We start from the raw sequence: 16,175 nt of genomic DNA, 5'->3' as shown, positions 1-16,175 counted from the left end.
TCTCTCAGCATTTGCTTGTCTGTAAAGGATTTTATTTCTCCTTCACTTATGAAGCTTAGTTTGGCTGGATATGAAATTCTGGGTTGAAAATTCTTTAACAATGTTGAATATTGGCCCCCACTCTCTTCTGGCTTGTAGGGTTTCTGTAGAGAGATCTGCTGTTGGTCTGATGGAGTTCCCTTTGTCCTGACCTTTCTCTCTGGCTGCCCTTAAAATGTTTTCCTTCATTTCAACCTTGCTGAATCTGACAATTATGTGTCCTTGGGTTGCTCTTCTTTAGGAATATCTTTGTGGTGTTATCTGTATTTCCTGAATTTGAATGTTGGCCTCTCTTGCTAGGTTGGGTAAGTTCTCCTGGATAATATCCTGAAGAGTGTTTTCCAGCTTGGTTCCATTGTCCCCGTCACTTTTAGGTACACCAATCAAACACAGATTTGGTCTTTTCACATAGTCCCATATTTCTTGGAGGCTTTGTTCGTTCCTTTTCATTCTTTTTTCTCTAATCTTGTCTTCTCACTTTATTTCATTAAGTTGATCTTAAATCTCTTATATCCTTTCTTCCACTTGATCGATTCAGCTATTGATACTTATGTATGCTTCACGAAGTTCTTGTGCTGTGTTTTTCACCTCCATCAGGTGATTTATGTTCTTCTCTAACCTGGTTATTCTAGTTAGCAATTTGTCTACCCTTTTTTCAAGGTTCTTAGCTTCCTTGCATTGGGTAGAACATGCTCCTTTAGCTTGGAGGAGTTAGTTATTACCCACCTTCTGAAGCCTACTTCTGTTAATTTGTTAAACTCATTCTCTGTCCAGTTTTGTTCTCTTGCTGGCAAGGAGTTGTGAGGAGTGTGTTGGAGGAGAAGAGGTGTACTAGTTTTTGGAATTTTCAGCCTTTTGCGCTGGTTTCTCCCCATCTTCGTGGATTTATTTACCTTTGGTGTTTGATGTTGGTGACCTTCGGATGGGTCTCTGAGTGGATGTCCTTTTTGTTGATGTTGATGTTGATGTTATTCCTTTCTCTTTGTTAGTTTTCCTTCTAACAGTCGGGCCCCTCTGCTGCAGGTCTGCTGGAGTTTGCCGGAGGTCCACTCCAGACCCTGTTTGCCTCGGTGTCACCAGCGGAGGCTCCCAAACAGCAAAGATTGCTGCCTGTTCCTCCACATAATAAAGTGCATATGTGAAAAACTCATAGGTAACATACTCCATAGTGAAAGACTGAAAGATCCCCCCCTAAGATCACGAACAGGCAAAGGATAGTGCTTTCACCACTGCAATTCAACACTGTATTAAAAGTTCTAGCCAGAGCAAATAGGCAAGAAAAAGAAAAGACATTCAAATTGAAAGGCAGAAGTAAAACTACTCTATTTGCAGATAACATTATTTAGCAAATAATCCACAAAACATCTACGAGCTAACAAATGGTTTTGGCATAGTTGCAAAGTGCAAAATCAACACACAACAATTAGGTTTTTTTAAAAAAAAAATACTCCAACAATGAACAATCCAAAAGGAAATTCAGAAAATAATTCCATTTATGGTAGTATTCAGTAGAATAAAATACTTAGTGCTATGGTCTGAATGTGTGTCCCCTTCACAACTTCATATGTTTAAATCTCATACTACTGCAATAGTATGAAGAGGCATGGCCTTTAGGAGGTGACTAGGAAGCTTTGCCTTCATGAATGGGATAAGTGTCCTTATAACTTAATAGACAAAGTAGAGGCTTGACAACCTGTAGAGACAGGTTTAGATACTGTGTTGCTAATAATCAGAAATTTTATTTTTGATAAGCTTACATAAACTAATGATGTTTTTCCAAAAATAAGAAGACTTAGTCAAATGGCCCCTTTTAACTTCTAAAATGTTTTAATACATCAAATCTAATTTGAATATTTAATATGGCAACTATGGATAATTCCAGGAATGGTGATCTAAGGGATCAAACCAGAGCTGAGGAGACAAGTAGCACTGGCAGGTTTAAGAGATTAGATACAGGCCAGGCATGGTGGCTTACACCTGTAATCCCAACACTTTGTTAGGCCAAGGTGGGCAGATCACCTGAGGTCAGGAGTTTGAGACCAGCCTGACCAACATGGAGAAAGCCTGTCTCTAGTAAAAATACAAAATTAGCCAGGAGTGGTGGCGCATGCCTGTAATCCCAGCTACTTGGGAGGCTGAGGTAGGAGAATCACTTGAACCCAGAAGGCAGAGGTTGTGGTGAGCTGAGATCATGCCATTGCATTCCAGCCTGGGCACCAAGAGCGAAACTCCATCTCACAAAAAAAAAAAAAAAAAAAAAAAAAAAAAGAAACAAAGAAAGATTGGATACAAACAGGGAGAAGGAGCAAATATTGTGGATAATGATATAGCCTGGTTTCTCACTGTTGAAGAAAGAAGTTACAAAGATGGAAAACAGAAAGGCTATGGGGTTAAGATTGAAACTGGGAAAGGTCTATGTAAACTCATTGTTTAAAAAATATGTATAGACAGACCAATACAAAAATAGGTGTACACATGTGTATTTCTATGTGTGTGTGTATGTATACATACACACATGTATTTCCTAACTCTGTCAATTGAGAGGGTCTCAGGCAGTGACAGCCTTTAGCAATGAGCATCCAGATCTTGGTTTTTAAATTCCATCCTCCACTAGAAAAGAACAAATGTCCTTTGGAGAAATGGCTAATGGCAGAGGTAGTGCAGGAAAAGGACAAGATGGGCCAGGCACATCTATTGTTCCACAGAGTAATTACTCAAAAACTGATGTGGGAGGCAGGCTGAAAATGGAAAAGGTAATTCCAAAACTCCATCCCAAACTAAAGCAACAATTAAGCTGGAAAAAAAAAAAAACACACCTCTCAGCATCAAGCTTTTCAGAATTCTCCAATCTAATTAAAAACCTAGTACACCCAGAACATTCCTGGTATGGCTTGCTGATGCCTGTGCCAAAGTGGACAGTATGCATCTTGTTTTCAGAGAACCGTAGTTGTGTATTTTGATCTGTCTATGCGGGCTCTCTGAAGAAGTGGCTCACAGGCTTGTCTTTGTTTTGCCTGCCTTGAAACTTTCTCAGGGCTAGTCTTCCAGGAAGTGCTTGTTGAAAGCATTTGAAGGCAATTATCTGGCCACAGCAGCCAGATGAGAAAAGCAGCAGATGGACTGAAAAACTGGGAATGTAAAAACTGGGAAGGAAACACATGGGGCCAGGGGTGGGGATAAGGGGTTTGAAAGCTCCTGCATAAAGCAGGGAATTGAGGTCATGTGTAAGTCCAAGGCAATATGCATGCTCAGAAAAAACCTGAGAGGAACCTAAGCTTTCACGTCTGGTTGACCTTCATGCTCTGTGTAAGCAGGAAGTAAAGGTTAATGCAGAGATGTAAATGGCCTGGCAAACCATTACAGGAGCGCCCTAAAACAGGGCCAATATGCACAGACCAGAAGAGTTTTTTGTTTCGTTTTGGCTCTGGGCATTTAAAGAAATCTCTGTCAAATCACAGACTGACCACTAAACTAACAGAACAGAGGTTTCAGTGACCATGTACAACAAAGAACACTGACTTTACAAAAATAGTTTATAAAAGTCACAAAATAAGCAAACAATACAAAATAAACAGCAACAACAAATTCTGAGGAAAAGAATCTGATTTCTAGAGTTAGCACATTTTAATATTCCAAATGTTCAGTTTTCAATAAAAAATTATGAGGAAGGCAAAGAAGATAGTATGACCCACAGACACACAGAACAAAGAAATAAAACCTGTCCTCAAAGACACTTTTGATATTGGTCTTACTAGATGAAGAATTTAAACCATCTGTTCTAAATGTGCTCAAAGAGCTAAATCAAACAAAGAACTAACAGAAACCAGGAGAATGATGCCATGCCAAATATAAAATATTAATGTAGAGTAGCAAATTATAAAAATGTAATTAGGACTGTCTGGAGCTAACAAGTATAACAACTAAAATTTTTTAAAATCAGTGAAAGGATTTAATAACAGATTGGAGCTCAAAGAGAACAAAGAATCAGCAAAATTGAAGACACTGATGGAGATTACTCATTCTGTGGAGCAGAGAAAAAGAATGGTGAAAAATGGACAGTGCCTAAGAGATCCAGGAGACAACATCAAGCATACTCACAAGTTAATAACAAGAGTTACTGACGAAGAGGAGAAAAGGGAACCAAAAAATATCTGAAGAAATAATGTCTGAAGAACTTCCAAATTGATGAAAGATATGAATCTCTATGTCCAAGACTCTCAAGAAACTACGATTATGATAACATCAAAGAACTTCAAACTGAGAGAAATAATAAACTGTCAAAAGACAAAGCGTCTTGAAAGTAGCAAGAGATAAGGGACTAACCATGTACAAAGGATCTGAAATAAGATTAACAGCCAGTCTTTCATTAGAAACCATGAAGGCCAGAGGCAGTAGGATAATGGCACCTTTAAAGTGCCAAAAGAAAAAAAAATAACAAAAATTCTACATTAGGCAAAACTACCTTTCAAAAAGGAAGGAGAAATTAAAACATTCCTAGATCAACAGAATCTGAGAGAATGTGTTAGTACTAGACCCGTCCTACAAGAAATGAAAAAAGGAAGTCCCTCAGGTTGAAACAAAAGGACACTAGACAGTAACTCCAGTCCAAACAAACAAAAAATTCAAATGGTAAAAGTAACTACTGTAAGTAAATGCAAAACCCAGTCTTATTGTATTCTTGGCTTTTATGTTCTCTCTTTTTTCTTTTTTTTTTTTTTTTTTTTTGAGACAGAGTCTCGCTCTGTCGCCTAGGCTGGAGTGCAGTGGCGCGATCTCGGCTCACTGCAAGCTCCGCCTCCCGGGTTCACGCCATTCTCCTGCCTCAGCCTCTCCGAGTAGCTGGGACTACAGGCGCCCGCCACCACGCCCGGCTAATTTTTTGTATTTTTAGTAGAGACGGGGTTTCACCGTGGTCTCGATCTCCTGACCTCGTGATCCGCCCGCCTTGGCCTCCCAAAGTGCTGGGATTACAAGCGTGAGCCACCGCGCCCGGCCTATGTTCTCTCTTTTTTCTATGTGATTTAAAAGACAGATACATAAAACAATAATTATGCATCTATGTAATGTGCACACAATTTATGAAGGCATAATATGTGATAATAAGAAGAAGACAAAGGACAGGGACAAAGCTGTATAGGAGCAGAGTTTTTATATAATATTAAGGCTTAGTTGGCATTAATGCAAGCTAGATTGTTATAAATTCAAGATGTTAATTGCAATTCCAAGTATTAACACTAGGTAAATAATGAATACAAAGAAATACAAAAGGAATTAAAATGGCACATTAGAAAAAAACACAAAAGAAGGCATACACAGAAAAACTGAAAACAAAAAAGATGTAATACATATGGAAAATAAACAGCAAAATGGCATAAGTCCTTTATCAGTTTATCATTTACTCTAAATGTAAATAAACTAAACTCCCAACTAAAAGACAGAAATTGGCAAAATAGGCTGGGCATGGTGGCTCACACCTGAAATCCCAGCACTTTGGGAGGCCAAGGCGGGCAGATCATGAGGTCAGGAGTTTGAGACCAGCCTGGCCAATACGGTGAAACCCCGTCTCTACTAAAAAAAAAAAAAAACAAAGAAAAGAAAAGGAAAAACAAATTGGCAAAATAAATACAAATATATGATCCAACTATACATAGTCTATAAGACACTCTCTTTAGATACAAACACACAATGCAATAGGTTAAAATTGAAATGACAGAAGAGGATAGTAACCTAAAGAATGCCACAGTGGCTATACTGAGACAAAAGAGACTTTAAGTCAAAAACTGTTACAAGAGCAAAACATTACATATTGATTAAAAAAAAAAAAAAAGGTCAGTCTACAAAGGAGACATAGTAACAGAAATGGAAATAAATCATCCTGAAGTTTACATGGAATTTCAAGGTATCTCAACTAGCCAAAATAATCTTGAAAACCCATGCATGTATGGTAAAATGATTTTCAACAAAGTTGTCAAGAACAGTCAATAAGGAAAGGATAATTTTTCTAACAAATAGCATTGGAAAAACTGGATAGCCACATGAAAAACAAAACTAAAAAAAAACAAAAAAACTAACTCAAAATGTATCAAACACCTAAATCTAAGAATTAAAATTAAAGTTACAAAACTCATGGCAGAACACATCGGAGAATGGATTCTTGACATTATATGTGGCAATGTTTTCTTGGATATAATACCAAAAACCACAGGCAACAGTAGTAAAAATAAATTGGATATATCAAACTTAAAAATTTTGCATCAAAGGGCATGGTTAACTGAATGAAAAGGCAACCAACACAACAGGAGGAAATATTTGCAATTCATGTATCTGATGAGGAATTAATATAAAAAAAAAGAATCCCTACAACTCAAAGCAAACAAAATAATCTGATTCAAAGATGGACAAAGGACTTGAACAGACATTTTGTTGCGGGAAGTCAGTGACCCCAAACAGAGGGACCGGCTGAAGCCAAGGCAGAAGAACATGGATTGTGAAGATTTCATGGACATTTATTAGTTCCCCAAATTAATACTTTTATAATTTCTTATACCTGTCTTTACTGCAATCTCTAAACATAAATTGTGAAGATTTCATGGACACTTAACACTTCCCCAATCAATACCCTTGTGATTTCCTATGCCTGTCTTTACTTTAATGTCTTAATCCTGTCAGCTGAGGAAGATGTATGTCACCTGAGGACCACGTGATAATTGCATTAACTGCACAAATTGTAGAGCATGTGTGTTTGAACAAATATGAAATCTGGGCACCTTGAAAAAAGAACAGGATAATAGCAATTCTTCAGGGAATAAGAGAGAGAACCTTAAACTATGACCACTGGTGAGCAAGGCAGAACAGAGCCATATTTCTCTTCTTTCAAAAGCAAATGAGAGAAATATTGCTGAATTCTTTTTCTCAGCAAGGAACATCCCTGGGAAAGGAATACATGCCTGGGGGAATAGGCCTATAGACAGCCCCCCAGGTGTGACCGTCTCCTATGGTCTGTAGGCTGTAGGGGTGAAATAGACCCCGGTCTCCCATAGTGCTCAGGCTTATTAGGAAGAGGAAATTCCTGCCTAATTAATTTTGGTCAGACCGGTTGCTCTCAAAACCCTGTCTCCTAATAAGATGTTATCAATGACAATGGTGCCCGAAACTTCATTAGCAATTTTAATTTCACCCCGGTCCTGTGGTCCTGTGATCTCACCCCACCTCCACTTGCCTTGTGATATTCTATTACCTTGTAAAGTACTTGATGTCTGTGACCCACATCTATTCGCATACTCCTTCCCCTTTTGAAGCTCCCTAATAAAAACTTGCTGGTTTTATGGCTTGTGGGGCATCACAGAACCTACCAACATGTGATGTCTCCCCCAGACGCCCAGCTTTAAAATTTATCTCTTTTGTACTCTGTCCCTTTATTTCTCAAACCAGCCAATGCTTAGGGAAAATAGAAAAGAACCTATGTGACTATCAGAGCAGATTCCCCAATACATTTCACCATAAAAGATATATAAATGGTCCACAAGCTTATGAAAATATGCTCAACATCACTAATCATTAGGGAAATACAAATCAAAACCACGATGAAAAATTACCATACACCCATTACAATGGCTGCTATCAAAACAACAAAAGAAAATACGAGTGTTGGCAAGGACATGGAGAAATCAGAATCCTGTACAACTGAGGATGGGACTGTAAAATGGTGCACCTTCTGTAGAAAACAGGTTGGTGTTTCCTCAAGAAATTAAAAATAGAATTACCATAGATTCCAGCCATACCACTTTTGACTATATAACCAAAAGAACTGAAAGAAAGATCTCAAAGAGATAGTTGTACACCCATGTTCACAGTAACATTATTCACAACAGTTAAAAGGAGGAAGGAACCCAAATGTCCACTGACAGATGAATTAATAAACAAAACATGGGTACAATGAAATATCATTCAACGTTAAAAGGAGATAAATTCTGACACATGCTACAACACTGAGGAAGCTTGAGGACATTATGTTAGGTGAAATAAGCCAGTCACAATAAGACAAATACTGTATGATATCACTTAAATGAGATATAGCAAAAGTAGTGAAACTCAGAACAGAAAGTAGGATGGTGGTTGTCAGGGGCAAGGAGGAAGGGAAAATGGGGAGTTACTGTTTAATGGGTAAAGAATTTCAATTTCCCAAGATGAAAAAGTTCTGGAGATTAGATGTACAGTATGAATATACATAACACTGCTTCTGAATTGTACGTCCCAAAATGGTTATTGCTAAAACAAAAAACTAACAATAAATAAAGATTCCTGCTTTGGCCACATATATTCAACATTGTACTAAAAGTTCCAGCAAGAGCAATTAGGCTAAATAAATACACACACCCAAATTGGAAAGAAAGAAATAAAATATTTTCGTTTGCAGATGACATGATCTTATATGCAGAAAATACTAAAGAATCCACAAAGAAACTACTACAAGTAGGAAACAAATTCAGCAAAATTACAGGATACAAGATCAACACTCAAAAATTAGTTGTGTACTCATTACAATGCACAGTCAAAAAGCAAATTAACAATTCCACTTACAATACCATTTAAACAAAAAATTTTAGGCTTATGGGCCATTACAGTCTCTACTGCAACCAGTCAATTCTGCTCTCATAGTGTGAAAGTACCCACAGATTATACATAAATACATGAGTATAGCTGAGTCTCAATAAAACTTTATAAACACTGAAGTCTGAATTTCATATAATTTACAATAGCATTTAAATGAAAAACGAATAAATTTAAGCAAGGATATGCAACACTTGTACACTGAAAACTACAAAACATTAATGAAGGAAAGAACACCTAGGGGAAAAAAATCTTACATTCATGGATTATAAGATTTAATATTAAGATGATAACACTCCCCGAAGTGTTATTACCCACTCCAATACTTACCCAGTGCAATACTTATCAAAAACTCAACACACTTTTTTGCAGAAATAGAAAAGCTAACTAAAAATTCCTATGGATTGCAAAGCACCCTGCTGTGGAAAACTGTCAGTTTCACAATAAATTAAATGTAAAATTACCATATCACCCAACAATTTCACTTGTAGGTATATACCCAGAACAATTGAAAGCATGTATTCTAACAACTATTTGTACATGAATGCTCATAGGAGCACCATTCACAATAGCGAAACACAGGATGACCCCCAATGTCCATCAACAGATGAATGGATAAACAAAAGTTGGTATACCCATATAATAGAATATTGTTCAGTCATAAAAAGGGACAAAGTACTGATATACAACTACAACATAAATGGGTCTTGAAAACATTATTCTAAGTGAGAGATCAGACACAAAAGGCTACAAATTGTATGATTCCATTTGTATGCCATATCTAAAACAGGCATATCTATAAAGACAGAAAGGAGATTATTGGTTGCTAGGGGCTGGAGCAGAGGGGAAAAAGGGAGCAACTGCTTATTAAGTTACAACACTGCTTATTAAGGGTACCATGTTTCTTTTTGGTGTGATGAAAATATTCCAGAAGTAAATGGTGGTTATGGTGTTACAACATTGTGAATGTACTAAAGTCATTGAATTCTATACCTTAAAATGGCTTAATTGTGAATTTCATGTGATGTGTATTTTACCATAATTTTTTTTTTTAGGTAGAATCCCTTGAAAGTTATTGCAAATATTCCAGTTCTGCCCAGTCTCTAGGGCTGTCACAAAGCCTGCCACATCCTAACAACCCATGATCACTAGCCTACCAGGACTGTTTCTTTAAACAACCATAAGTCCTAATGCTACACAATTCATGTGAATTTTTTGTTTTTTTTTTTTTTTGAGACGGAGTCTCACTCTGACGCCCAGGCTGGAGTGCAGCGGTGCAATCTTGGCTCACTGCACCCTCCACCTCTTGGGTTCAAGCGATTCTCCTGCCTCAGCCTCCTGTCTCGCTGGGATTACAGGTGCACACCACCATGCCAAGCTAATTTTTGTATTTTTAGTAGAGACGGGGTTTTACCATGTTGGTCAGGCTGGCCTCAGACTCCTGACCTCGTGATCCACCCACCTCGCCCTCCCAAAGTGTTGGGATTACAGGCGTGAGCCACCTAGCCCGGCCTATTTGAATTTTTTAATCACATACTTTCTCTTGATATCTCTTAAGTTTTCCCCTGGACTGCACATGAATTATTCATGAATAATTAAAAAGTGAATAATTCATGAATTATTCACTTTGTTGTACTACTTTTTCGTGTAACTGCAAGACTGTTATCGGAAGTTTCACAGTGTCACCTAATAAAGCCCATTGACTTTATGTTTTATGTTCCAGTTTCATAACTCTGAGATCACAAGATCTGAATTCACTTACATGACATTTTTGTCTTGCTCTTCATCAACTCTTTATCAGAAATCCGAAAACATTTTCTATAAAGGGTCTCACAGTAAATATTTTAGGCTTCTGGGCCATTACAGTCTCTGCTGCAACCAGTCAACTCTGCCCTCGTAGTATGAAAGTACCAACAGACGATACATAAATACATGAGCATAGCTGAGTCCCAATAAAACTTTACAGATAATGAAATCTGAATTTCATATAATTCTTTTTTTTCCCTCAGCCACCTAAAACTATAAAAACCATCCTTCGTTTGTGGACCATAAAAAAACATGAGGCAGGCTGCATTTGACCCCTGAACTGTAATGTGACCTCTCCTCTGTATTTTCCCTGAGGTTATTTCTAGAATGTATAGACATTTTTTAAACCTCAATAATTACTTTTAAACAAAACTGTGAAAAAATAAACAACTTACCTGGGATGTGATCATCTTCCACTGGTGTTGGAAAAGCAGAGCAAACTGTGAGGGTGTAGCAGAGAAATAAGAAAAGATCATGAGTGATGTCACTTGCCTTAAAAGGTCCACTTCGCAGCTGGCAAAACATCTCTGAAAGGGAGATACTCACATGCCCATGCATGACTCTGGCATGATTATGTACTGCTTGGACTCATTAGTTTTCAAATGTAAAAACGTTTGTTTTCTACTGACTTAAAAACAACTTACGCTGTATTCTAACAGAGTATGCAAACCGATATATTAAACTAATTAAGCAAGTTAGGAAAAGCCAAAGAGTGGAACATAATACTTTTATTAAAACTGATGCTAGACAAAAATACTCAGGTTTTAATCTTTATTACAAACCAGAGAATCCCAACAAGGTTTTGAAAAAAGTGATGTGGTATTTTTCAGCCCAGTTTTTTTTTGGTTGTTTGCTTTTTTGAGACAGAGTCCTGCCCTGTCGCCCAGGCTGGAGTGCAATGGCATGATCTCAACTCACTGCAACCTCCTGCCTCAGCCTCCCAAGTCGCTGGGAATACAGGTGCGCACCACCACTCCCGGCTAATTTTTTTTATTTTTAGTAGAGACGGCGTTTCACCATGTTGGCCAGGCTGGTCTCAAACTCCTGACCTCGTGATCCACCCACCTCAGCCTCCCAAAGTGCTGGGATTACTGGCGTGAGTCACCGCGCCCGGCCCTGCTCAGTTTTTTGGGAAGGAAAACGAACTTGCTCTAACTTGGTTTCAGGTTCTCAAAACCATCTTTGGATTTAAAAAAGCAAACTGATTTTTACTTACTCTGTTGTCAACGCAGCAAACACCCTCCTGAGTCCTCAAGCGACTCAGTGTCTGTTCTTGACTCTGCCACAACAAAATGTGTCAATGTCATCAGTCACTTAACACGTTAAGCTCGTTTCCTGTCCGCCCCACCCCACCCCATCTTTTAAATAAAGCGTAAATAGATAACTTACAGACCTTTCTCACAGATGCACCTCTGATTCTGTGAGATCAAGATGGGGGCATCCGTACATGTCTAGTTGTGCTGCAGTGCGCCAACAGCTCAGCATCTAGAACGAGCGAGTAACGAATCCAGGCATGGAGGGTGCTGTCCTCCACTTGGCTGCTAAGCTCGTCCCTCCGCATGATGCCTTCACAACTCCCCAAGAAGCAGTGCTGTCTGCTCCTTCGGCCTTGCCCTCCTCTGCCCCCACATCTGAATGGGCACAAAGCCCCCACCATCACCCAGCCTGTGGGGGTCTGGACAGGACACAAATCGAGCCTCTGCTCCTCCCACCCGTGCTGTCTCAGCCCAACTGATTGGGTGTCCTCCTAGGAGGGCCCCTGGGCCCTCGCCCCCCACCCTTCCCTTCTTACCCCACAACAGCTGCTTTGCTCCAAGGCAGCTGGGCCTAAGCCCTTCAGTTCGAATCCTCATCCAAGACTGAAAGCTCCCTACCTCTTCCTGTCACTTGAGCCACGAGCTGGACCCTCTAGAAATGCCCACTGGTGCTACTGGGGACACAGGCGAGGCTGGACAGTGCTGGAGGGCCTGGGGTGCCTCCTTCCACGTGCGCAGCCTCACAGGTCAGTGGAAACAAATTCCTCAATCCACAGCCACGATGACTTCAAAATACTTCCCGAAGGCATCAGGCCATGAAGCTGCGACCTGCGAGGACACAGCAAGCCGAGTGACGCTGGCCAGAGGCTGGGTGTGGAGTCCGCGCCTGCTGGGTCCCTCCCCACCTCGCGGGCGCTTCCCGCCACCCCGCTCGCCTCGGCATCTCAGTGACACCGCGGCGACGCTGACGACAGGTGGTTGTGAGATGACAGCGGATTCTGAGGGGAAAGAATAAGGAGAGAAGCGCGCATCTATTGGGCTGAAGGCCCGTTTCTGCGCCGTCCTGCGGAGGCCTCAGGGCGTCCTTCACCTCAAGGAAGAGAAAATCCAACCTCACTTGTCACAGGCGCGGGACCTGCGCGTTCCCTCCGGGAGCGCAAGAACCAAGGCAGGATTCGGACCCAGGCCAGGCGGCAAAGCCGCTCCCTCTCTCCCACCCCCAGGCCGCGCGGAACCCCCAGTCCACCCTCGCCCCTGACCTCCCTTACTCACCCTCCGCGTCCTCTACCCCGACGCCAGGAGATGCCGGGAGCCCTCCCCCTCATACTGCCGGGGAGAAAAACAAACCTGGAGCCATATGGCGGACATGCGCAGAAGGCCCGAAGCGGCTCCCGCGACGGGGGCCGGAAAGTGCACACTACATTTCCCAAAAATCCTCGCGCCGCTCCCTTAAAAAAAAAAAAAAAAAAAAAATGCACGCTACATTTCCCACAAGCCCTCGCGCTGCTCCCTTAGAAAGTGCAGACTACATTTCCCACAAGCCCTCGTGCCGCTCCTTTAGAAAGGATAGTTAGTTCCCAGATGCAGCAAGTGCAGTACTGCAGTTTTATTCGTTAGCTGAAAATAAATTATGAGTATTTAAATTACACAGCTTTCTCATGAATTACATCTCCCTGATGATTTGGCTGTCCTCAACACTTCCTCATTTGGCAAAATTCACGAGTGGAATTTCTCCAGACGCGGTCGGTTCCTGTGGCCCCGCGGCGCCACCGCAGCACCACCTCCACTTGCGCCCGTGTGGCTCCACTTGCTCACTTCTGGTCCATTGGACGCTCACCGTAAGAAAACACGCTGGACGTGAGCATTACCAACCTGTAAACTGTCGTAAAGATAACTCGGAATTGCTCTTCAAATTTTGTTAAACCATGTAATACCATCTTTCATGGCAAACATGCATTTTCCATTCTTCAGGAGTATGCTGGATCTCTTGATCACGATAACTTTTTAAAATGTTCACTGACAGAGGTAATCCAGGAGTGGAAAACCAAAAACCGTAGGTTCTCACTTATAAGTGGGAGCTAAGCTATGAGTACGCAGAGGCATACAGAGTGATATAATGGACTTTAGAGACTCAGAAGGGGCTGGTAGGAAGGAGGCCGGAGACTAAAAAAACTATACATGGCCAGGCGCGGTGGCTTACGCCCGTAGTCTCAGCACTTTGGGAGGCTGAGGCGGGTGGATCAGGAAGTCAGGAATTCAAGACCAGCCTAGCTAACACGGTGAAATCCTGTCTCTACTAAAAATACAAAATTAGCTGGGCGTGGTGGCACACACCTGCAGTCCCAGCTATTTGGGAGGCTGAGGCAGGGGAATCCCTTGAACTCGAGAGGTGGAGGTTGCAGTGAGCTGAAATCGCGCCATTGCACTCCAGCTTGGGCAACAAGAGCAAAACTCCATCTGAAAAAAGAAAAAAAAAAACTACACATTAGGTACAGTGTACACTACTCAGGTGACAGGTGCACTAAAATCTCAGAATCCACCACTTTATAATTAATCCATAACCAAAAACCACTTGTACTCCAAAAGCTATTGAAGTTTAAGTTAAAAATAAAAATAAAAAATAAATGGCCACTGACCAAAAAAGAAGCATTTTTCTCCATTTCTATTCCCTTCTTTGCCACCATTGATGATAATCCCACTTGTTCCCATGCTGGAAAAGCATTTAGTACCATCCACATAAAAGAATCAAATTATTCAAGGGTTGAGATGCATTTCAGAAGACAGTCATGGTAAGTACAATAATGATTATCACTTCAAGACACAATTTATTTTCCTGCTCATAATGTTTTCTTTCCTTTTTCTTTTTGTTTTTGAGACGGAGTCTGGCTCTGTAACCCAGGCTGGAGTGCAGTGAAATGATCTAGGCTCACCACAACCTCTGCTTCCTGGGTTCAAGTGATTCTCCTGCCTCAGCATCCCAAGTAGCTGGGACTACAGGCGTGTGCCACCACACCCGGCTAATTTTTGTAATTTTAATACAGACGGGGTTTCACTATGTTGGCCAGGCTTGTCTCAAACTCCTGACCTCGTGATCCACCCACCTCGGCCTCCCAAAGTGCTGGGATTACAGGCATGAGCCACTGCACCCAGCCTAATATTTTTCCATTTTAAGAACAGTCTTGACACTTGTGAATATTCCATTATTTCTTTTTTTTTTTTTTAGACCGGTTCTCTTTCTGTTGCCCAGGCTGGAGTGCAGTGGCGAGACCTCGGATCACTGCAACCTCCGCCTCCCAGATTCAAGTGATTCTCCTGCCTCAGCCTCCCCAGTAGCTGGGATTACAGGCACATGCCACCACGCCTGGCTAATTTTTCATATTTTTAGTAGAGACTAGTTTTCACCATATTGACCAGGCTGGTCTCAAACTCCTGACCTCAAGTGATCCATCGGCCTCGGCCTCCCAAAGTGCTGGGATTACAGGTGTGAGCCATGTCGCCTGGCCTCCATTATTTCTTTAATGCATTCAGGTTCCATTATGCCATGGATTATTTCAGTAACATTGTTTGCTCTTCTTTCAATTTGCATAATCCTATCCCTAAAGAGATTGAAAACTAGGAACATGCCACTCCCAGGCTCCTTGGGACTCGACACATCCTCCTGGGATCATATCAGGAAGGGGACTGGCTGTGCAGGCACCATGGAGGTGGGGCTAATCTTTCTATGCAGTCTGTTGGCCCTCATTGTCCTGGCCAGTGCAGCTGAGAAGGAAAAGGAAATTGACCCTTTTCATTATGACTACCAGACCCTAAAGATTCGGGGGTTGGTATGTGCTGTGGTCCACTTCTCCGTTGGGATCCTCCTTATCCTAGGTTGCAGATGCAAGTGCAGTTTCAATCAGAAGCCCAGGACCCCAGGGGAGGAGGAAGCCCAGGTGGACAACCTCATCACTGCAAACGCAACAAAACTCCAGAAAGCAGAGAGCTGAATGAAGTGCAGCCCTCCAGTTGGGAAGCCTCTGGAATCTGAAAGCAGCTACTTGAACTTTTAGATGCAAATGTTGATGCTTAAGAAAACAGCCACTTCAGCAACAAATCTTTCCCCAAGAGAAGCCAAGGACTTGTTTGTCCCCCCACGCCCTTCCCTGTCCCCTCTAACACCATTCCTCCACCTGATGATCCAACTAATCTCTTGCCTCACCACTGCAGCCTGCAGGCTCCTCCAACTCCTGTTATGTGTCTGTGTGTGTGTTTGCTGACTATAGTGTTCATGGCTACTTGTTCATGGTTATTATAGTTAGTGAACTGTGGACTCACTTTCCTGGGCAGGGGCTGAGCCATGTGGCCATCTGCTCCTCTCTGCCCCCTATCACCTCCTACTCCTGGGAGTCTGCTTTTTTTCCCTGGAGAGTCTAGCTCCTTCCCTTTAGAGCATGGGCAGGAGTCCTCAGTTGTCTTGGGACCTGG

The 16,175-nt window shown here is 41.4% G+C and overlaps 2 protein-coding genes across 2 annotated transcripts in view; one reads left to right on the top strand and one right to left on the bottom strand.

Moving 5' to 3' along the window:
- LOC116461525 (zinc finger protein 37A-like) overlaps positions 1–12,937 on the bottom strand; it is a 29,970-nt gene extending 17,033 nt beyond the window's left edge. The window contains 4 exon segments of the mRNA XM_032143332.2: positions 10,851–10,895; positions 11,672–11,734; positions 11,849–11,940; positions 12,330–12,937. Of these exon segments, the coding sequence (XP_031999223.1) occupies positions 10,851–10,865 (15 nt within the window). The 5' untranslated portion in view covers positions 10,866–10,895; positions 11,672–11,734; positions 11,849–11,940; positions 12,330–12,937.
- Positions 12,938–15,409: 2,472 nt separating this feature from the next.
- On the top strand, positions 15,410–15,697 carry LOC116479474 (FXYD domain-containing ion transport regulator 6-like). Its single transcript, XM_032754598.1, has one exon. The coding sequence runs from the start codon at positions 15,410–15,412 to the stop codon at positions 15,695–15,697; it is 288 nt and encodes a 95-aa protein (XP_032610489.1).
- Positions 15,698–16,175: the final 478 nt, after the last annotated feature.

Source organism: Hylobates moloch, unplaced genomic scaffold (genome assembly GCF_009828535.3).
Source record: "Hylobates moloch isolate HMO894 unplaced genomic scaffold, HMol_V3 SCAFFOLD_3, whole genome shotgun sequence".
NCBI lineage: Eukaryota > Metazoa > Chordata > Mammalia > Primates > Hylobatidae > Hylobates > Hylobates moloch.
The sequence above is the reverse complement of the archived record's forward strand: the minus strand, read 5'-3'. Positions and strand labels throughout refer to the sequence as shown.

What these genes read in the sequence shown, in the direction of transcription:
- LOC116479474 (XM_032754598.1), top strand. Translation starts at nt 15,410, where the DNA reads ATGGAGGTGGGGCTAATCTTTCTATGCAGTCTGTTGGCCCTCATTGTC.